Genomic DNA, 23,267 nt, shown 5'->3' on the forward strand with positions numbered 1-23,267 from the left:
GACCCTCTTGGGGTTTTAATGCTGTGAACCCCTCTATGTAGGCTCAGGTGGTATATATGTATAAATAAAGCACAGATCATAAAATAACACCACAGTCTCCACTGTCCCTCATTCCAAAGGAAACAAAAACCCTGGGTAAGTGCCTGGAACCCCTGGGATTCTGCACTGCTCAGAGATTGGGGTGGTGCACAACAATATAACCTGTGGCATTGAGCTTCTGCAGATGAATGCAGGTTTTTAATAGTTTACAGGCTCCCTACAGACCCAATGAGATGGGTTTCATCCATCATATGAATTCAACAGCTTAATATAGAGATTTTAAACTGCATTAACCCTCAGAATAATGTCTTCGCTTCTTTAATATCTGGGTTTAAAGGGGGGGGGACCAGTAAGTTGTATTATTTTAACAATTCATTCCAGAGAGATTTCTTTTTCTAGCCTGGGCTTATTTCAACTGATAAGATCGAGGGAAACCTTAAAATAAATTCCACTGACGAATAACCAGTGAAAAATGACTTCCCCTTCGTCTGTATTACAGACAGCCTCCCCTATAACTGCTAAGATTCGCAGGGAAATAAATGGCATTCATCATTTTTATGTAATAACACTGTCTCTGCAAGCAAGATATCTCAAGAAAAGATGTGTTTGGATTAAAATATTTTATTCGCCAAATGACAACTTCATTTTGTTGTTTATCTCCTAATGCCTCCTCACTCATCACAGAAATAGCATCTTAGTGGCAAATCAAAAGGAAACAAAACTCCACGTCTTTGGGCTTCATCTTTTCTTTCAGAACTCGGGCAGACTTTTCATGAAAACTATGTACACCACAATGGGATGTGTGTATAGAGATTTGTTTCTCCTTTAATTCCTCATAAAGCACAACTCTGTATAGGGAAAATAGGAGTATATGAAATGTATTGTACACAAAATATCACAATATAACACGTACTAATACTCTGATTGGTAGGAATTTAAAAACCACACACACACACACACAGTCTCTGGTCAATCCTGAAGTGATATATATATATTCCTTCAAATTACTAGTCAATGTCTCCACATCCAAAAGTTCAACTATATTGTACTGAAGTCCAGAGTGTAGATTCTCTGTGTTAAATCTTGTACTTGAAAAACTGCGTATGAAGAGGACTCCGACAACAAAATATCCAGGTAAAATCTCATCACCCTTCATCAAGTCGGTCTAAGTACATTGCTAAATGATACATGACATGCTGTTAATGACTCGTATAATACAATCTTACATGCAAAAAAAGAGAACCCCACCTAATATGATCCAAAATATTCAAGTGTTTCGCTTACATATGCAAACAACTTAATGTTCAACAATTAGGTCAGCTCCCACCTTGCAAAGGCGCTCAGCTCCTGGTGAAATGCTGACTCAGATACTAATTCCCCCGGGGTGGAGATTTAAAGGGACCATAGCATTCCATCACACTCTGGGATAGCATACAGTAAAATCACAGGAACAACTCACAAGAAACTACCGGTACTCAAATCCAGACTGAGCTTTAGACCTTTGCGGATGACTGTATTCAGATGGAAAATCCATCTGGCTTCCAATTACAACATAACCTTTCTTACATCTGCTGTATGGGTGTGGTTTATATACTTATATACATACGTACATGGGTATGACGCTCTGTTCTATACAAATCAGGATTTTAGAACATATGTCCAGAATTAGACACAAAAATTTGGAGGCACCTACTGGTATGGTACAAAGCCACATACAACATAGTCACACTGGTGAGGAGATACGCTTTGTGGTTCTACAAGACAGTACACCAAATTACAACCCATTTCCCTCGCACAAATAGAAAAGGCAGTTTTGCCTTTCTTACTCCATTGACCTGAAAGTGAGTTCCACTGAATTCAATTTTGCAGAGACGTGGCTACGATTGCAGGCTTTTTTTCTAAACAGTTCCTTTCATCTTGTGGCGCTCAAATAAAGTAGGTATGCAGCTTGAGAGTAGACAAGGAAGAAAAGGTCAGAAAACTTCCTCCAATGCGGTTAAACTACAGAATATTCTGTCACCCTGCTGGTCATTTTTGACAATTATTCCGAAACCAATGGCTCAAAGTGCCTTCTGATTTGATTGTATCCAACTGGTGGTTTTTGGAGTTGTGTGTTTTTTTTAAGGAAGCACCTGCTTTTTTATTAACATGCATTCATTGTCTCTCAAAGGATCTTGCTTACAAAGGCTGCCACTGGCATGAATCCTGCTTCAAGTGTGCCAAGTGCCACCAGTCTTTGGTAGAAAAGCCTTTCGCTGCCAAAGATGAGCTCCTGCTGTGTACAGAGTGTTATTCTAATGAGTATTCATCAAAGTGCTTCCACTGCAAGAGGACCATTATGCCTGGTAAGATAACAAGGAGCTTTTGCTAACGAAATAAATAGGCGGTTTTAATTAATTTTGAACACTGGTCTAGTGGAGCACAATAGGCAGAAGTATGATTAAGGTGCAACTCTCTTCTTTAATCCAAGGGCCTTTTCAGATGAATGCTTCATTATCCAGGTGTCACACATTCCTTATGCAGAGGCCAGTTTGCTATTTACTGTCCAATGCACCCACCTGTTGGCATTTCACCTTTTGCCATTTTACTTCCCTTTCTTCTTTTAGCTTTTAGGAATGTGATTAGGTGAGTTTCATGGAGAGCTACTTATGCAGATCCACATCGGTTTGTATGTCTTTTTCCTGAAAGATTTGTTTCAAAATGAAAGCTGCTTTTCCAGGAGCTGAGCACGCCCCGTTGTACCGCTCCAGTGGGATCCTAAATATGACCCTTAAATTTAAAAAGGAAATAAACCTCCCCCCCCCTCCAAAAATGCTTTTGGGTGTTGTGCTATTCCACTAGTGACACAAATAGACACTGGGACCCCATAGCCTGGCTGTTTCCTGTGGCAAGGTTTCCTTATTCAGAATTGCAAAACCTTCATTGTGCCTCCAAAACATTTATTTTTTTACCTTAAATTCTGAGCATGCCTTCCAGCCACAAAATGGAGTCCCAGGGAACCACTGGCAGATGGATTCTTTCTCAACTTCCCTGTTTTTGAGCAGCATTTTTAATTACCTCATGGAAGTCAGTTGAGCGACCCATCTCACACATGGCTCATCGCTCTATTTTATAAGACTGATGCATTCCCCATTGCACTTCCTCCAGAAGAAAAGTTCTGGGGGCTCTGGATCCTATCCACCAGCTCTGACAATTGTGGGTAACAGGTGCTCTGCCACAGTTCTTTATTCAGCCAGAGCATAGGCAGCTATGAGCAATTCCTGCTATGTAGAGTGGGGGTACAAATTCAGGCTTGCATCTGAGACTGAAAAGTTGTCACTGAATAATTCAGACCCATTCAAAGTCAGGATGCGGGCCAGGTGTCCAAAATGGAAATGGAAAATTTAATTATGTACTGAATTGCCAGATTTGCATAGAATTTTGCTTATGAAAAAAAAAATAGATAGTTGCCCTAGTGCAGGGGGTAGCCAAGGTGCCCTCTAGAATGGTTGGTTGCTTGTAAGTCATTTTGGGTTGCCTTGGGCAAGATAAAGCAACTAACAAATTTAATTAACAACAACAAAACAATAGATGTTGTGAACAACTCCTGTCATCAAAGACCATTTGCCATGTTGCTAGGACTGATGGGATTTGTAGTCCAAAAACATCTGGAGAATACCACATAGACTTGGCTGCCCCACAGTAGTAGAACATGCTCTGATAATTATTTGTATCATGTCCCAAAATAGACATTGCTGTGTTACGTAACTATTTGGTAGTAGTGCTACAAGGTTGCATCTGGAGAGAGTGAATGTTTTCTAGCAGGTGGGCACTGAAACATTCTGCTACATATAAGCTACTATCCAAACAACTAGCCCTAATTTCCGATTATTTTGTCTAATAACATGCCAAGTTATATGTTCGAGATACTGATTATCTATAGAACAATTCAGAAATCCGATTTGCAAATCAATCCACCTTACCAAAATAAATAAATAAATGTTAACACATTTGGCAGTCTTTCCTCAGCATGGGAAACAAGTGTGACAGATCCAATATTTTAAATTTTAATACGCTGGACTCTAGTAGCAGTCACACAATTAAATTAGTCTGCTTAATGTTAAATCTGTCTAAGAGCTGTACTTATGGTCCCTTCTGAATAAATTGGAAGACCAATGTGACTGTGGTGGAATCTATACGCATATTAAAAAACACTGTGAAAATGTTTTTTTATATAAAGTGTTTTGAAAAATGTATTGAAAAAACTAATAAAAATATATATATTGAATTTGCCATAAGCTCACCATCACTCTCTAGTGTCACATTTGTATGATGCACTTAAAGGTAAAGGGACCCCTGACCATTAGGTCCAGTCGTGACCGACTCTGGGGTTGCGCGCTCATCTCGCATTATTGGCCGAGGGAGCCGGCGTATAGTTTCCAGGTCATGTGGCTAGCATGACAAAGCCGCTTCTGGCGAACCAGAGCAGCACACGGAAACGGCGTTTACCTTCCCGCTGGAGCGGTTCCTATTTATCTACTTGCATTTTGATGTGCTTTCGAACTGCTAGGTTAGCAGGAGCTGGGACCGAGCAACGGGAGCTCACCCCGCCACAGGGATTCGAACCGCCGACCTTCTGATCAGCAAGCCCTAGGCTCAGTGGTTTAATCCACAGAGCCACCTGGGTCCCTATTATAATGCACTTAAAACACATTTAAAATGTTATATTTGCAGCTATATAGCTGAGTCCTGTGAGTTGATTTAGGAATGGGATTTGGCAGCTGAATTTAGAAAACTATGGTTGAAGGTATGAAGCACTGATAGCGATAGGTAGCTAGTTTCTTTTATTTCAAGCAGCCTATTCAGATGCCATCAGAAGGGTCACGGAGACAGTGGGCAGTGCAAAGATGTGAGACCCAAGCTACATGTGAAAACATAAAGTCTGGCATAAAACCATCACTGGATTTCACAACCTTTCAAGATTTTATTGAGGTACCTGTATATCCACACCACCCACCCCTGTGATCCTGATGCCAGCATCAGGGGAATATCTAGATTGGGAACGTGGTGAAGGGACAAATGACTAAGACCCCCCCCCACCTACCCTGTGCCACTTCTCCAGTAAACCCTAGAGAACCCTCACAACTACTAAAAAAAATGCAGGGAGTTTTGGTCTCCCGCATTCTTTGTTGCTTGGTCCTGATACAGAGATGTGATGGCAACCTTATTTTGGGCTGCTTGTTTCACAGCAGAGTTTTATTTCAGATTATCGCATATACACAGCAATTTTCCCTCTACTACGTATAATCAACTAAAAAAATGGAGGATAATAGGCTTGCTAACAATTGTTTACTGTAAAATAAAAAAATTCCTTCAGTAGCACCTTAAAGACCAACTAAGTTTTTATTTTGGTATGAGCTTTCGTGTGCATGCACACTTCTGGTAATTGTTTACTGGTACAGGTAAAGCACAGTAATGAAATAATTTGTAGACCCAACATGAAGCTAAAATGGAATAATGCAGTATTGACACTTTCCAACATAAAATAAGAGAGCCTTGAAAATGTGCTCAATTCACACAAGCACTGGCTATATGAGTTTTATACTTCCCAGGACTTGGAGCTGATTAGAACCTCATTGTTTTCATTATACTTACCCTATGTTCAATTACCACTTGTACAAAACAGCTATTTTCCTTAACTGCCTTCCTCCTCTCTGTGTAAGGCTTCCTCTGTGCTGCTATTTCAAGACCTTGAAGAGGAGGTGTTGGAAAGTCCCGATTAACTAATGTCTTTGCATTTGTGAGGCTTAGTCAACTGAAAATATTTTCCATTAAGTCTTACAGTATTCCATTTATGCTAGACTTAGAAAACAGCTTAGGATTAGAAAAACTAGCTGCAAAATGTTGCTGATTTACTTAAGCTCCTGGTTTTGACCTAAAACATTACTGTACAGACCAGAAGGGGGACAGGCATGTCTTCACCCAATGTCCATTTCTTGATTTGCTTCCCTACAACGAACTCCAATTCACTGAAGCTGTTATCCGTGTGTGTGCCCTCATCTGCGCATGCATCATCATTCACACATGTGCAATAGCTGTCTCAAATGTACGCACCTCAGTTTCATAGCTGCCAAGTTTTCCCTTTTCACACGAGGAAGCCTATTCAGCATAATGCTAACAGATTGAGATTGAATCCTGACAAGACAGAAGTACTGTTTGTGGGGGACAGGAGGCGGGCGGGTGTGGAGGACTCCCTGGTCCTGAATGGGGTAACTGTGCCCCTGAAAGACCAGGTGCGCAGCCTGGGAGTCATCTTAGACTCACAGCTGTCCATGGAGGCACAGGGCAATTCTGTGTCCAGGGCAGCTGTCTATCAGCTCCATCTGGTACACAGGCTGAGTCCCTACCTGCCCACTGACTGTCTCTCCAGAGTGGTGCATGCTCTAGTTATCTCTCGCTTGGACTACTGCAATGCGCTCTACGTGGGGCTACCTTTGAAGGTGACCCGGAAACTACAACTAATCCAGAATGCGGCAGCTAGACTGGCGACTGGGAGCGGCCGCCGAGACCACATAACACCGGTCCTGAAAGATCTACACTGGCTCCCAGTACGTTTCCGAGCACAATTCAAAGTGTTGGTGTTGACCTTTAAAGCCCTAAACGGCCTCGGTCCGGTATACCTGAAAGAGCGTCTCCACCCCCATCGTTCTGCCCGGACACTGAGGTCCAGCTCCGAGGGCCTTCTGGCGGTTCCCTCACTACGAGAAACCAAGTTACAGGGAACCAGGCAGAGGGCCTTCTCGGTAGTGGCACCCACCCTGTGGAATGCCCTCCCACTAGAGGTCAAAGAGAACAACAATTACCAGACCTTTAGAAGGCATCTCAAGGCAGCCCTGTTTAGGGAAGCTTTTAATGTTTGATGGATTTCTGTATTTTAATGTTTGATGGATTTCTGTATTTTAGAATTTCTGTTTTGTTGGAAGCCGCCCAGAGTGGCTGGGGGAACCTGGCCAGATGGGCGGGGTATAAATAATAAATTATTATTATTATTATTATTATTATGGAATTTCCCTTAAAAAAAGGGATAACTTGGCAGCTATGCAGTTTAACCAGGGCTTCTGCTTTCATATTGGATGCAAGTTGATTTGAAGGGAAAGCACATCACACCAGAGTATTTCTCAAAATGCTGCAGGATACCTATGGACTGTGGCTGACGTCAGGTTTCCTCAGCTTCAAACACCTGTGGGTGTATGCTTCAGCCGGAATAAGCAGTAATGCGTACATAGACTTAGAAGAAAATTTGCTGAAACATATATGGCAAACTGCAGAAACCTCCACATGTATTATTATGTCTTTCCCTATTAGAAGGTCATTTCCCTCCCTATACCTTATTTTTATGTCCTTTGATTAGTTTTGAGATGGCCATTTCACTTTGACATTAAAACTTGAATTTAACCATGAGTTTCTGTGCTTGGCTGAACTGGGGCTGTTGTGCTATAATTGATAATGGAGAAATAATGTCCTAACCCTAGTGTTTTAGCACAGTTTTTAATACAGCATTCCCAGCCGGCCAATAATCTGTCAGATCTCTTGATTGGTTTTGCAGGTTCTCGCAAAATGGAGTTTAAAGGAAGTTGTTGGCACGAAGCTTGCTTTGTTTGCCAACACTGTCGGCAACCGCTAGGGACAAAGCCTTTGATTACCAAGGACAACGACAATTATTGCGTGCCTTGTTTTGAGAAGCAATTTGCTCAGTGTTGTTACTCCTGCAAAAAGGTAATGAAGCAAATGAAAAATACTGGGGCAGTGGGGGTGGAGAGATAGGTAATCACAATGAACTTCACTGTCCATTCCATGAACAGGGGGTTGCCATTTGTCCACAAAGGAGAAGCAGACACTCTTGGTGACAGCAGCCACCTTCTGGAATGCACTTCTTCAGATCATTCATGAGACCATGATTACCTTCAAACCCCTCTTCATATTAAGCAGTATAACGTTTGTTAACAAACCAAAAAATATTCTTTCTTACAATGAGCCTGATGCAAACATCCTCAGGTTTGCTATAATTCACTGCCAAGAGACGGGAGGAAGCAGATACTCTGAATCTGTTTCCATTGTCAAAATTACACATGGTGGACAGGTGTGCAGAAGGTAAATGCTAATAGCACCAACAATGCATTCAATAGTGCATTTTACATTTCAGGAGCAGCTTATGGGATACAAAATGGGTGCCCCCCCCCAATCATCAATTAGTGCCGCATTTCCCAACTTTGGGTCCCAACATCAGACCCAGCCATCAGACCCTATGGTGAGGGATGTTGGAAGTTGTAGTCAACATCATTGGAGGACACAAGGTTGGGAAAGCCTAATCTAGCAGGCACAGGTCTGTCATTATTGGGAATAAGTCCCGTTAGACTTCTGAATGGACATATATAGGATTGTACTGTTAGAGAGATAATCATATTAAGGCTTCAGACCTAAGACCACTTATTAGGAAGTGAACTCCATTACACAGTGGAACTTCTGATTGGCATACATTGGATTGTCTTGAAAGTACACTTCAGCTGTCCACCCACCCATGCGATTCCACAATATAACACCAAGCCAGAGCCCTTCTGTTTATGTATACATCTAAAAATCACAAGGCTGTGGGCAGTCCAGCAGCCTCTGATCCATTTTCCCTTTACAAGCACCAGCTGTTTCTGTAGGAATAATCTCAGAGCCAACCCTGTTGGGCATTAGTAATAAAAAAAGAAAATAATTCTTCTGAGCATGTGTAGAGTGCCCTTTCCCCTTGCTACAGAAACCTGAAGTTACATTTTCCTTGATTGTGGGGTGACTCCAAAGTACGCCAGATATTCAGCATCTCTCTCTTTTTATAAATTAACCAAGGAAGTGTGGCGCTTATTGACCTTTGGTTTTGTACTTAATGTACAAATGCTCCTTTATCGTCCAATAGGTGATAACTTCTGGTGGTGTGACCTATCATGACCAGCCGTGGCACAAAGAATGCTTTCTGTGTACTGGATGTGAGAAGCAGCTGGCAGGGCAGCGGTTCATTTCCAAAGATGAACACCCCTACTGCCTTGAGTGCTTCAGCAGGCGCTATGCAAAGAAGTGTGTGTCCTGCACCAAGCCTATTACAGGTAACTGTTGACTATCCAACTGACAAAATACAGTCCATATTTTGATGGTCATCATGGCAGAAGCAAGCCTCCTATATAATCATTGGCAGCATTTGTGCTCCTTATATCAGCATTGGTGACGGTTGAGCACAGGGTGCTAAAATTATTTATGGTGAATTGGGGAGCAGTGCTATTTGTTGTTGTTGTTTAGTCGTGTCCGACTCTTTGTGACCCCATGGACCATAGCACGCCAGGCACTCCTGTCTTCCACTGCCTCCCGCAGTTTGGTCAAACTCATGTTCGTAGCTTCGAGAACACTGTCCAACCATCTCGTCCTCTGTCGTCCCCTTCTCCTAGTGCCCTCAATCTTTCCCAACATCAGGGTCTTTTCCAAGGATTCTTCTCTTCTCATGAGGTGGCCAAAGTAGTGCTATTACCGCAGGGCATTTATATGATCACAAGAAAGTGGCCCTGTTTCCACAGTTCTTGAGCTGTAATGAGATTCAGGCTCAAACGAAATGTTGCGGTACATAGCAAAATATTGGCCACATGCCTAGTTCCCTCTTTCGTCTCCGTAAGATCTTGCATAATTTATTTGCTATCACAGCACCCTGGTTCATATCCAATGCTGCTGTTCTCTGGTGTAGCAGAATTTTCCCCCTTCTCCCCTTTCCCCTACAGCTCCCTGGATACTCCCAAAATCTGTCCCATGAGATTAGAGGACCCCCTGGAGGAGATTTTGAAGGTGCTTAGAAGAGGAGGGGCAGAAGTCCCATTACACAAGCATAACTCCACGCAAGCTGTGTTTAGTGACTCCACCAGTGGTAGTCAACAATTGGCAGCTGGAAAGAGGAAATACAGGATTTTGCAATATGGATACATTGGACTACATTTTAGGGAGGGGGAGGGGGAGGGGGAGGGAGGGAGAAGCTATACAGTTGCTGCTATCAGCAATGGGTGTCTGCATGTTGTATGAACTACAATGGTACCTTGAGTTACAAACGCCTCCGGTTACAAATGCTTCAGGTTACAAACTCCGCTAACCTGGAAGAGTTACCTCGAGTTGAGAAATTTGGCCCAGGATGAGAACAGAACTTGTGTGCTGGTCGGCGCAGTGGTAGCAAGAGGCCCCATTAGCCTCTAGTTAAGAACAGTTTCAGGTTAAGAACGGACCTCCAGAATGAATTAAGTTCATAACTAGAGGTACCACTGTACTTTTAAGCTCATCCACAATTTCTTTGCAGGTAAAATCATATGTATGCCACAGAGCAAAACACTGGATAGCCCCCAACCCCTTGACGGCTCTCTATTGTGCCAAAATCCATTATCCAGTATTTCCAAATTTTCTTCCTCTGTGAAAGACGTTTCCAATTTTCTGCTTCACTGGCAAGAGATTTTGATGGGTGCTGGGTTGAGTTTACCATATTGCCATGTGGTGGGCTTCTCCGCCTTAAAGTAATCTATTCTGAAGAACTGAAATTATTCACGTATTTTAATAGTCTTTGAGACACTTCAAATAAGCAAACTGCAAGAGTATACTTGGCAAAGCAAACATTCGTGATTTAGAACATAATGCTGGTCTCCTTCTAATTAAATACAAATCAATGGTGCATTCTAAGTAATGATTTCTATTTCCACTCTTATATATTGGGTCCATTTGCAATAGCATCATCCAGCAAAGCAAGGTGATATCCACACTCCCAGAAAAAGACATTCAAGCAAGTTCTTATTTTAGCATTTTACACAGCTGAGTACTACATTATTTTGGGTGGAATATATTCCCTGCACACAGCTAGAATGATAGAATGGACTGTAGTCTAAATATATATATTACTGATTGAATGTTCAGAAGATTGCCAATTTGCCCTTGGTTTCAGACATCTGTGAGACACCAGAAAGAACAAACAAAATGTTGAACATCCCCCCCACCAAAGAATTAGAACTTATTGATGGATTCCAGTGTGTGGGGGGGATGACAGCTCCAAGGCCAACATAGTTCCTCTCCCCCCCCCAAAATGAAAAATCTGGAGGCATATCTAAGGAATAAGCAGGCTTTGGTTCTAATTAACTCCCAGAAATCCCCTTTTTAGTTTTGAGCTTTCCACCATTACACCAAGGACTGCGGATCTCCCACACTCCACAGGAAATCTCTAGCCACCGTTCCCAGGAGTTTAGGGTTGCTCCCTAACTTTTTAAAAGGCTTTCTAATTAAATGTTTAGCAGCACATCTAGTTTCGTTCTTAGACTTAACTAGCTCTGGAGAGATACAGTTATCTCCCTCATTCTTGGCCTCTTCTCCCTCTCTGCCTCACCAAACGCCCTTCACCCTTTTAGTTTTGTTCTGATGGTATTCACTTTGACTGTAGATGATAGATAGATAGATAGATAGATAGATGATAGATAGATAGATAGATAGATAGATAGATAGATAGATAGATAGATAGATACTAGTGAAAAAATGATTTATTCACTCTGGGCCTTTGGGAACTGAGTGGCCGGGGACCTACCAATTGTAAATGTTAGATTGTAATTTAAGTAGTTGATGGTTTTAGATTTTTTTATGGCACTGTAAAGCATTTAGTGATGATGAGATGATTTTAATTATATTTCATGCTGCTCTGGGCTCCCAGTTGGGAGAAGAAGCAATATAAAAATCAAATGAATAAACAAACTAAAAATAAACTCACAAGATGGTTATGGAGGATAAAAATGAAGAGGAAACTGCCTATGTTAATCTGAACATCTTGGGGAAAGGTCAGATCCAAGATGAATTCTTTAGGAGAAGGGCCCAAGGTCAGTGGTAGGGGATCTGCCTTACATGCAGAAGGTGCAAGCATCTCCAAATAGGGCTTGGAAGGAGACCTTGCCTAAAACTCTGGCGAGCCAATCACTGTAGACAATATTGAACCAGATGGACCAATGGCTTGATTCAGTGTAAGGCAGTTTCCTGCATTCCCATGTCCCTGTGAGAATAGCAACACCAATGTAGTTACCATGGTAAGTAAGTGGCAACTCCGAACATGGCCTTGTTTACATCCACATTTTGGGTCAAAGAGTATGAGTACAAAAGGAAAGGCATCTATTCCCAGCCTCTGAAAATCAAAATAACCAACAGAATACACGAGCAAAGCAAAATCTAAATGAGTCGTCCTCCCCTTTCCAATTTCTAGCACAGTACACACAAACACATTAAACAGCAGTTGGAATTGTTTTTAAGGGTGCCATGGTAAGAGTTCACCCACTTCCTGAGCATGTGATCTGGGGAACCCTAGCATTGCCAAGCATCCTATGAAACTCTGCTGGCAGGTGTGTCTGTTATTCTCTCTGCAGTGAAAGACATAGAAGGCATTTTCTGTGTGTCATGCTCAAATCATTTAGCCTCACCTTCATATTCCCAGAATTGAAGAACAGATCTTGTCAGAAATAGAAACACTGCTTTCAAGATTTGTGCTTAAATGGCTTATAAATGTTTGGCAAACACACAGAGGCCATTTAAAAGTACTCTAAGACCATTAGCTGGATCCTTTTAAAAACAAATTGAATGACCTCTTGTCCCAGTTCTGAGGGGTAACACCACCAATTAATTACTGATCCCATCATCCAAAGAAAGAAAGAAAAACTGGTGGGAAATTCAATCAGCCATAACCTTTCTGTCTATTGCATATGTGAGTTCACACACACACAGCAGACCCTGGAGTTTCTTCTACAGGCATAATTAATTGCAAGCAATTAAGCACCACCTTTCCACAACTCCACAAAAATGTGCTTTTTAGGCCAATTTACTTTTCTGTGTTAGATTTATAATTCACAATATCCAACATATATGGTGAACTGTTAAATCCATAGTAGGACTCTTCTTATCTTCTTACGTTTACAAAGCAGTGTGTACCTGTCGATGTGCATCCTGCATTAAAATGGACAAGGCAGCTCAGGGAAGCTGGCTTAAATGTGCACATTGTTGGTCCCATAGTAGCCATTTCTGAATCTCAGAAATATATACCACATTGGCCCGAATATAAGCCTCACTTTTTCCAAATTCCAACAAGTGCAGCTTAAATTCGCGACCTTACAAAAATTGGCTTTTATCACTGCTGAAACAGACATCCGGTAAAATGGAACGGGTTTGAGTGCCTGCAGAATTTCAAGGGAGCAGCTTATATTCGGGCCAATACTGTAGCTGTGTCAGCATCTATTGTTCTAGTATATGTCAAAACATGGACCTTTCAGTGAATTGAGGGTGGCCCTAGACACTTTGCTGCCTGAGATGGAATTGCAAATTACCCCCAACCAGGCCAAGGCGCATAGTTCCTAAGACCCATTAAATTATTTTGGTGCCGTGAGACAAAGACTCCCAAAAACATTGTCTCCATACCTGGTAGTAAAGAATACAAGAAGAATATTACGTATCTGATGTTTTGCTGCATTTTCATCACAAGTCAATTGCCTGAGGAGGACACCTTACTCTACATAATGGTAGGACTGGCCCTGAATGAATCACACGTGTTCATTGATCCAGTTTTTCTCCAGTTTCCATATATCAGGATAACTGAAAGTTTTATTTAATCTGGGAGCCCTCAGTGGACATGACATAACAAGGGGTGAGACAGTCCTATTTAGATTTTTAGATGGAACTAATTTGCCTCAGTGTATGGCAGCTTCACTTCATTTAGCTTAGGTTTTAACATTTATTAAAGGAAGAAGTAAGGGACTTTGCTTATTAGAGCATAAGCTTCTGCCTTTGTGATCTGCTAAAAGGTACTCACAGCCCCACTTTTCATCTCCATGTTTTCTCTTCATAGCTCTCGGCGAAGCCAAATTTATCTCATTTGAGGATCGCCAGTGGCACAGTGACTGCTTTAAGTGTGGGAAATGTTCCAGCTCACTGGTGGGAAAGGGATTCCTAACCCAGCAGGATGAGATCCTCTGCTGCAAGTGCGGGAGCACCGCATAGCTCAAAAAGACCTGAAAGTAAACCTTGTTAATTTCCGCGCGCTTTAAGTATCACATGCATAATTGCTCAGTGGTCAAAAATCTGTCTAACAAGCATAATTATTGTTCAGTTGTTCAAATTGCTTCCTGAGAGCATTTCTGACGCAGCTGGCAGACGTCCCTTTCATCCTGTATAACCACTTTAAATAACAGGGTTTCTGCTAGGAAACAGTTATAAAGACATATTAACCTGAAAGCATGAGTTTGGTTGTTTAACTGGTTGGTTGGTTGTTTGTTTGGATGGATGGTTCCTTGTAGTAGAGTGCTCTCTACTGTTGGGAGTGCAAGAGCTTGCAACACAGATGAATACTGTGCTCAAATTCTAATAAAAGGAACATAACAAGACAGCTCCGTTGAAGAAACACCAAAATGAGACTTTTCCGACAGCACAGTGTTTATCACTGTTTGTGACCCTTTCTATGCATATGTAGGTCAACAATGAAGGATGCTGTCAAACAGCAACAAAGTTGTGTAAGGAAAGTAATGGGGATGTTCTCTTTTATTTTGCTGCTCCTAGAGGTGCTTTTCCATCTTACATTACAAAAATTAGTGCTGCACTAAACATGACATTGGCACTCCTGGTGTTTTGCAATCTGTGTTCAAAAAGTCACATTGGCTGCCTTGATTTGGATGAGAAATGTATGGAGATTTAACCATTCTCCCCATGCTGATTCCTTAACACAGATCTTGTGGGTACCCATATGGAGTACGGGAATTTTGCTGTCAGAGGCAAAGAACAAGATGGCACCTCTCTTCCCATTCCATGTGAAGAAATCACCTAATTGGACTGGCCAATACATCTTACTTCAACACTGCTGACATGATAATGACCACCAGCATCAGCCTAGTTTAGGGGAACCAGAGCATACACAGCTCTGTCCTCCAACAGAGAAGAATAGCAGTCTAGGAAGGACAACCAAGTGGATGTCACAGCTGCTCCCATGTACACTTGCCTAAGAGTAGGGCCGGCCCTGGCAGCTGAAGTAGAAGCAGGTCTCTCTACGTGTTTCTCAGTATGAAGCACCGAAAGGTCTCTGCTTTCCATAAATGGCAACACATTAGACATGTGGGTTTGAAGGGAAGGGAGTTGGAGAAAGCATTATAGTACTGTACCCTCCTATGCAGAGCCCGATTCACAGCCTACTCTCAGCATGCTGAAGGCCTGGTTTGTATGCCCTTTCTACAACAGGGTGGAAGCCATGTGGAAGCACCCTAGGTCTTTTGCTTCAGTTGGTATTGCAGATATTGATACAGTGCAGCATGAAGCAACTGGATGCATAAAAACGGATTCCTTTTGGAATAAAACATTGTCCAGACCCATTAGATATTATCCATAGCTTTACTTGCAAAACTCCTTCAAGCGAGCTGTGCCTGCAAGGTTTGTTTGTGCCAGCATTGGCATCCTTGTGTCCCTGGAGGTGGAGGTGATGCCAGTTCTAATTCAGCTTCCAATTTACTCTCAGTTGCCTCCCTCAAAGGAAGAAGCTCCTCCCTGGCAGGAACAGGCAGCTCCCCAGCACCAGGTATTGGGGCGACTAGGGGTGTTGGATGTCACTGGGGTGGCACACTCCACTGCCAACCCAGTTTGCCCCACCGCTGGATCTAGCTCTCTAGTCCTGGGCTTGGACATTTCTTGGGGTCCCAATTTCACCTTCCCTATCCTGCTAGTACCTTCCTCGGGGTCATCCAGCTCCAACTCCCTAAGCTCTTCCCATTGCTCCTCAGGATCCAACCATCCCATCTGTCCACAGGCCTCATGCCAGTCACTGCCAATCAGTGTTGACAACACCGAGATGGATAGACTAATAATATGACTCAGTATAACACTGCTTTCAATGCTCCTGTGTTCCTAACTGAGAGCATGATGTGCTGCCATCAAAAGGTCAAGGTTGCTCAGCCCACTCATAGGACCAGCATTATTATTTTTAGCTGTATGTAGCAGAATTCCAGCTCCATCAATAGTGCTACTTCTTCCCCTTTGCCGCTTCCAAAGCCACCAAGCTCTGCATTCTCCCCCACTTGCTTTCTCCTTCCTGCTTTTCATTTCTCTTACATTCTGCACCTTCCTCTTTACAAGGCTAAAGTTGTCAAAAATAGAACTAGGTTGCGAGGCCTAAAAATAAAAATCACGAATAGAGGCGCATATGTGCAAGGATTTTTCAGAAATGAATGCTCCAGTAAATGCCAGGTGGTTTGAAAGATCTTAAAATAAAAATTAGAGCTAACCTGAAGCGCTTGTTTTGTACTGTATCACTTCTCGCCTAAACTTCTGGGAGGGGGAGAGCAGGATGAAAAACAGCCTTGTAGAACATCTATGAAAGTGAAGCCAATTTGATGCGTATTTCTCAGATTCTTAAGGAGGTTCCAGTTAAGTACCAAAACCACACATCTCTGTTTCTAGGTGACAAAATATAGAGGTATCGATTTTAACAGGTGCTAGTAGATCTATTTATGTATAATTGAACTGATTCTGGTGTGCATCTGTAATCCTGCCCACAGGCACAATTTCAAGGTGGGTGCTGTGGTGCCATGATGTCACCTACAGCAATAGTTCTCTGGTCAGCCTATAGGATCAAGCAATGGCAAGGCCCAACGCTGAATGGCAGGGCATCTGCTTTGCATGCATAAGGTCTCAAGCACAACCCCTAGCATATCCAGGTTGGGCGGGGAGGGGGGGAACCCTGCCTGAAACTCTGGAGAGCCACTGCCAGCCAGTGTAGACAATATTGAGCTAGATGGACCAGGAGCCGGCTGCTCTTCTAAGGCAGCTTCCTATGACAAAACTGAGCATCACCATTGCAAGCTTCTCAGCTGCAATTAGCATCTCCTAGGGGAGAGGCAGGTGTGCTGGCTGGGGAAGAAAGCAGGTTGATTTGGGCAGTGTTTCTCCCTCTTCTTTTTCCTATGTCTTGTGCCATTTGATTCACCAATGCCCATGCTGGAGTTCTCTGTCTTTCTGTCTATCTGTCTGTCTGTCTTTTTCTCCAGTGGTTTTCCACTGGAGTAGGGATAGCACAAGTGCTGTGAGAGCCAAGAAGCAAGCAGAAGGGGTTGAGAGAACAGGCCCTTAATAAATCTGGTCTTTAATGCGTTATAATGCCATTGCAACAAATGGACTGCGGTATACATAACTGGGTACAGAGGTGTACTCTTCAGATTCTGCCTTTCAGCCACTAGGTGGCAGAACATTGCTGCTGTCCAGGCCTGGAGAGTCTTTAATACAGTATCTTATTTCATCAGTGTTGTATCAGAAGAAAGCTGATCAGAGAAAGGAAACAAAAAAAGAAAAGAAAATTAACTTCAAAGAGGAATAAATAGGCACAGTGTTGACTTCAGCACTGCTAATATTGATTTATGCCAGCTGTGTGACTGGCCTGATGACGTTATTAAAAAAAAAATCCAACCAGCGTTTCAATATTATGCAATTTATCACATGGATTGAAGAACATCCCTCATAATTCATCTGCTGCTAATACAGCGTGACTGGGTACTATGGAAACTGATACACAAACTCTTGAAAGTGTATCTGATTCTATCAGGGTTCATACTGTCATCTCGGCAGGTATTTAAGATGGATGCATAGCCCTTAGCTGTTTTCCACACCCGTGCCAGGAGACATTGAGGTGGAAAGTATTGGTGTGATCTGGGGAGCCTTGTTCACACAACAAACAGGGAGCACCCAATAAGCAGAGGAGGGGTGATTGGCAGCTCAGTGGCAGACCCACCTTCCTCCAAGAGTCTCCATGCATTCAATTAAAAAATCTGTATGGAACTGACAAACGTAACCTTTGTATTCATGGTCAGGGCCATTTAGAAAGACCCTACACCTGGTCAAGTTGTATGTGCTGAGTGTCTTGCAAATATTGGTGTGAATGTGCAGAGGTCACACGCAACATCATTTAAATGAAACAGATGAAATCCAAAGAGAAAAGAAAGAATTGATAATTCACTAGATAAAGTTAACAAAAACATCATATTATGATATGACAATATACAAGCAGAGGGCTTCTGTCTTTCCTTCAGGCCTTCTTAATTGCAGGAAGACATTCGGCAACTAAGCATAACAGGAAAAACACTCTCGGAACTAAACAGCCAGCCAGAACTCATTGCCTCAGCAAGGATCATGCCAATCTGACTGGCTGCCAGGCAGCAACACCATCATCTCCTTGTTGGATGTCAACAGAATTAACCCTTAAGTTACCTAACTGAATGAGTCCTGCTGTTGTACTTCCAAATGGCCCTCCTACCACAACCCATTCCCCATGCATTTCATTGCCTTTGGAACAAAGTGGGAGCAAAACGAATACTTTCCTGGAACCGACTGCTGCTTGCAGGTAAGATTCAACTTCTATTGTGTGAGCTGGAAAGACCCTCCCCCTACCTGGCCAGACCCCTGGCAACACCTCCCTGGGCAGGATTTGACAATTGGGTGGGGTGGGCGGAGACCCCTGCCACCCTGCCTGGGAAGGCATTGCCAGCCCCAAACTACCAGGGAGTTGCCATGTGGGATCAGGGGGCTGTGCGCGACCATGCAAAGGTTGCCCCCCATTTGATGTGTGGAGTGGTCATTCCTGGTTCGGACCAATAGTCCACCAGAAATAACAACCTGTTTCCAGTTGTGGCTGGCTGGTTCAGATGAGGCTTGAATTTAGGGACCAACAATTCCCTAAACCAATTCAAAAACTGGAAAATAGCAATGCAATTCCTTTGAAGAACAAATATGCTTGATAGTTGGACAGCACACAAGAAGAACAACAGTTAACAGAAGCTAGATGAAATCAATATCAACCATTTTTGCAATGTGGGTTTCCCACTGCACTCATTGATCTTGAACTTGTTTATTCTTAAGTATTTGTATATGGTAGAGGTACTATTTACATGCCCTAATTAGTTGAGGAAGAAAATGTTTAAGGCAGTCCTTCCTCCTAGAAAACGAAGCTTTTGTTTTTCAATCGCAAGCATCTTAAACCAGAAACGATATCTTTCCTTCAGAGTCCTCAAAAAGGTCTTTTCATGGAGGTTATGCAGTAAGTGAATATATGGGTTCATATTTCTTCAATTTAAAATCTTTAAGCAATTGTCAGAACTAGATGCTTATTTCTTCACGTTGAGAATCCTCAAGGCTAACTATTTTTTCCCCTGTTGTGTTGTTTTGTAAAAAAAAAGGAACCCTTCCAACAGTTTCCTCCCCACATCTTAAAACACAGTCTCTTCCAATGTCCTCGGCCTCATTTGATCTCCCCTACCTGCTAGGCTTTATAACAGAAGTATGATTATGCAGCATAGGGATGTAAGCAATTCAGCATCACTAGGCTCTAGTATATGTTCATATTCTGACAGAAAAAGGTGATATAAAATGTAAACAGCTTTCTTGTATGTTCAATTTCTATAACAAAAGAAATAAAAACAACAGCTTCTTGCACTTCCAGAGAAGTATGTATGTTGTTACACATTTTGTAAGATGTTACAAAAATACGTAAGATGTTACACATTTTGTCAGAAAGAGCTCTTTTTAAAAGTGGATAAACATCACATTAAAATAGTTTGATTCAGAGTCAGTGATGGTGTCAAAAGGGTAAAATGCTCCCATTACTATCTCTCACATCAAATATTTGTTTTTGATTATTCTTTTGCCAAGAAAAATTCCCTCTTCACAGATATCTTTCCTTTCTTTTCCTATTTTGTGGCATGTTTTTCTTTCCCCTCACAAAGTTCATCAGGTATGTGTTTTCTTCCAGAACTGCATTCAAGCACCTACTTATCTTATTGAAAATATTTACATATTGGTCCCTTCAACAAAGCTGCATGCAACTGTTACCTAATTCTAGGATAACTGGGCAGGACTTGGCTTTGGGCAAAGGGATTTAAGATGATGATGAGGAGTTTGTTGCTAGGAATTGGGGGTGGGAGGTGAAGTTGGTTTGCATTTTAATATGTAACTCCCTAATTCTCACTTCCTGAAACAATACACAAACGGAAAGACAGCTGTCCTTTGAACAGTGTGGGTTATCTCTGAATTTTGCGTTGCAGTTCTCCCATCCAATAATATGTACAGAAATCTTATTAAAATGTGCATTAAAATGCATGCATTGGTGAAAATAGCATACATAAACACATTATATCACGAGAAATTGCTTGCAAAAATGTGTATATTGGGGAAAATTGTACATAAAAATATGTATGTCAAGAGAAACTTGCACTAAAATGCTGGCAAATTTTCATGAGGACTGATGTGGAAATGTGGAGAACTGACCTTAAAACTGGAAAAACAAGAAAAGAAGAAATACTGAAGTGGACAATCTGTTCATCCCTAGTTGTTTTCTTGCATTTCTTTCTGCTCCATTTGTGTCTCAAGTGAGGCTACCACAGTACTTTCTCTATACTCCATTGCTCCTTCCGAGATTGGCTGCTAATTCTCACCTTCTTTTAATAGACGGCGAATTAAGATTGGCAGGTAGCTTTTGAAACAATTGCTGCTGATTTAGACTGTTACATCATTCTATGAGTCAAAGAAGGCTTACTCAGCCTCACAATAATTCACTGATGCATCACTTCTTACTGTTCTGTTGAGGGCAACCAAGCAGCCTGTTCAAACCCACTGAAAAAGGATGCTTGAACTGGATGGGATGTGGTGTCAAAGGACTAGCTTAACTTTGTATTGCTGCAGTCACAAGGTGGTCCTGCTGTCCATTTGCACAGGAATGTGGCATAAGAAGGAACCAAGAGTCTATCTTAAAACAAAAGCCTGTTGTCAACACAGAAGTCCTAAGACATATGCAAGACAAGCATATCAGGGCTAATGCTTCCATAGGACAAATGGAGGGAAATTGCCTTATGTGGATTAAAGTCCCTGCTCATTTGCCTTGCCAGAGATCACCCATCTAACTGCCATTGCCAACCAACTCCAGAGCACCCCAAGCCTCACTCTGAGAAAGTGGGAGTTCAGAGTGACACAATCCCTTGAAAATATGATTTCATAGCGTGTTTTTCTGGTTTCTTTCATTGTACAATGTAACAACTGTTTTTTTATATACAGTACCTCCTTTATTTATTTTTGATTGTTAAAAATTGTATTCATTTCATTTACCTGACTTTTTCATTTTTCTTTTACCTTATCAAGAGCTCCTTATTGCTGAACATATATTATTTTCAGGTTGATAATTGCTTTTCTCTTTTTGTGTAATGTCTCTTTTTGTTGTTCAATACAATACAATAAAAGAGTGACAGAGTCTGGTTGAAGTGCAATGGGAGTGTGCCTATGGAAATACTATTTTTACATTTAGTTAAAAAGACAGTTGAAATAACTTTTAGCTAACTTTAAGAGAGGGTTTCTAGCTGCCACGGAAAAGTGGCTAATGCAAATGACCCATCCCCTTACAACTTGCTCATTTCAACCTGTGGGGTTATCATATAGCAGTTTTATAATCTAAGGATCTCCTTCGTGGTTGGGAGAATTCATTTGGCCCAGAAATGGAAGAAACTACAGGACTTAAACCTCTGGAAACATATATTTAGGATAGTATTCAATGTGTGTCCCATTTGGAGTAGATCCATTGAAATATAGACATGAATAACTTATTTCTATTAATTTCAATGGGAGTACTCTGTATAAGACCATTTGGATCCCTTCCAATCGGGATTCAGGCCTCACCATGGGACTGAAACTGCCTTGGTCGCACTGGTTGATGATCTCTGGTGGGCTAGGGACAAAGGTGAGAGCTGTTTCCTAGTCCTGCTGGATCTCTCAGTGGCCTTTGACACCATCGACCATAACTGGACTGTCTAGAGGGGCTGGGAGCTGGGGGCACTGTCATACAGTGGTTCCGCTCCTTCCTCCTGGGCCGTGTTCAGAAAGTGGTGCTGGGGGATGAGTGTTCAGACCCCTGGGCTCTCACTTGTGGGGTGCCTCAGGGTTCTGTCCTCTCCCCCATGCCTTTTAATATCTATATGAAGCCGCTGGGAGAGATCACCAGGGGGTTTGGGCTGGGTGTTCATCAGTATGCAGATGACACCCAGCTCTACCTCTCTTTCAAATCAGAACCAGTGAAGGCGCTGAAGGTCCTGTGTGAGTGCCTGTAGGCGGTTGGAGGATGGATGGCGGCTAACGGATTGAGGTTGAATCCTGACAAAACAGAAGTACTGTTTTGGGGGGACAGGAAGCAGGCAGGTGTGGAGGATTCCCTGGTCCTGAATGGGGTAACTGTGCCCCTGAAGGACCAGGTGCGCAGCCTGGGAGTCATTTTGGACTCACAGCTGTCCATGGAGGCACAGGTTAATTCTGTATTCAGGGCGGCTGTGTACCAGCTCCATCTGGTACGCAGGCTGAGACCCTACCTGCCCGCGGACTGTCTTGCCAGAGTGGTGCATGCTCTGGTTATCTCCCGCTTGGACTACTGCAATGCGCTTTATGTGGGGCTACTTTTGAAGGTGACCCGGAAACTGCAATTAATCCAAAATGCGGTAGCTAGACTAGTGACTGGGAGTGGCCGCCGGGACCACATAACACCTGAGAGATCTACACTGGCTCCCAGTACGTTTCCAAGCACAGTTCAAAGTGTTGGTTCTTACCTTTAAAGCCCTAAACGGCCTCGGTCCTGTATACCTGAAGGAGCGTCTCCACCCCCATCATTCAGCCCGGACACTGAGATCCAGCACCGAGGGCCTTCTGGCGGTTCCCTCATTACAAGAGGTGAGGTTGCAGGGAACCAGACAGAGGGCCTTCTCGGTAGTGGCATCCGCCCTGTGGAACGCCCTCAAGACAATAAGCAATTATTTTACTTTTAGAAGACAACTGAAGGCAGCCCTGTTTAGGGAAGTTTTTAATGTTTGATGCTGTACTGTTTTTAATATTCGGTTGGAAGCCGCCCAGAGTGGCTGGGGAAACCCAGCCAGATGGATGGGGTATAAATAATAAATTGTTGTTGTTATTATTATTATTATTATTATTATTATTATTATTATTTAGTTGGACACAACCCCATATTTCCTTGTGAGAATAGAGTTAAAGAATGTACCCATTGGTGATGGATTTTCTTTCTTTTTTATTCCTTTTCTAATATTATTCAATGATTCTCCCTCCATTTATATCCTTTTCTACAATACGATCTAAAGGTCTCAGAAGATTTAGTTTTCCAA

General features: G+C 42.4%; 1 protein-coding gene across 1 annotated transcript in view; it reads left to right on the forward strand.

The window, feature by feature from the left end:
- Window positions 1–16,359, forward strand: part of FHL5 (four and a half LIM domains 5) — a 30,919-nt gene extending 14,560 nt beyond the window's left edge. The window contains exons 3-6 of the mRNA XM_035109360.2: window positions 2,210–2,384; window positions 7,625–7,794; window positions 8,978–9,164; window positions 13,943–16,359. Of these exons, the coding sequence (XP_034965251.1) occupies window positions 2,210–2,384; window positions 7,625–7,794; window positions 8,978–9,164; window positions 13,943–14,094 (684 nt within the window). The 3' untranslated portion in view covers window positions 14,095–16,359. The remainder of the gene's footprint in view (window positions 1–2,209; window positions 2,385–7,624; window positions 7,795–8,977; window positions 9,165–13,942) is intronic.
- The last annotated feature ends 6,908 nt before the right edge of the window (window positions 16,360–23,267 follow it).

This window comes from Zootoca vivipara, chromosome 3, assembly GCF_963506605.1.
Source record: "Zootoca vivipara chromosome 3, rZooViv1.1, whole genome shotgun sequence".
Lineage (NCBI taxonomy): Eukaryota > Metazoa > Chordata > Lepidosauria > Squamata > Lacertidae > Zootoca > Zootoca vivipara.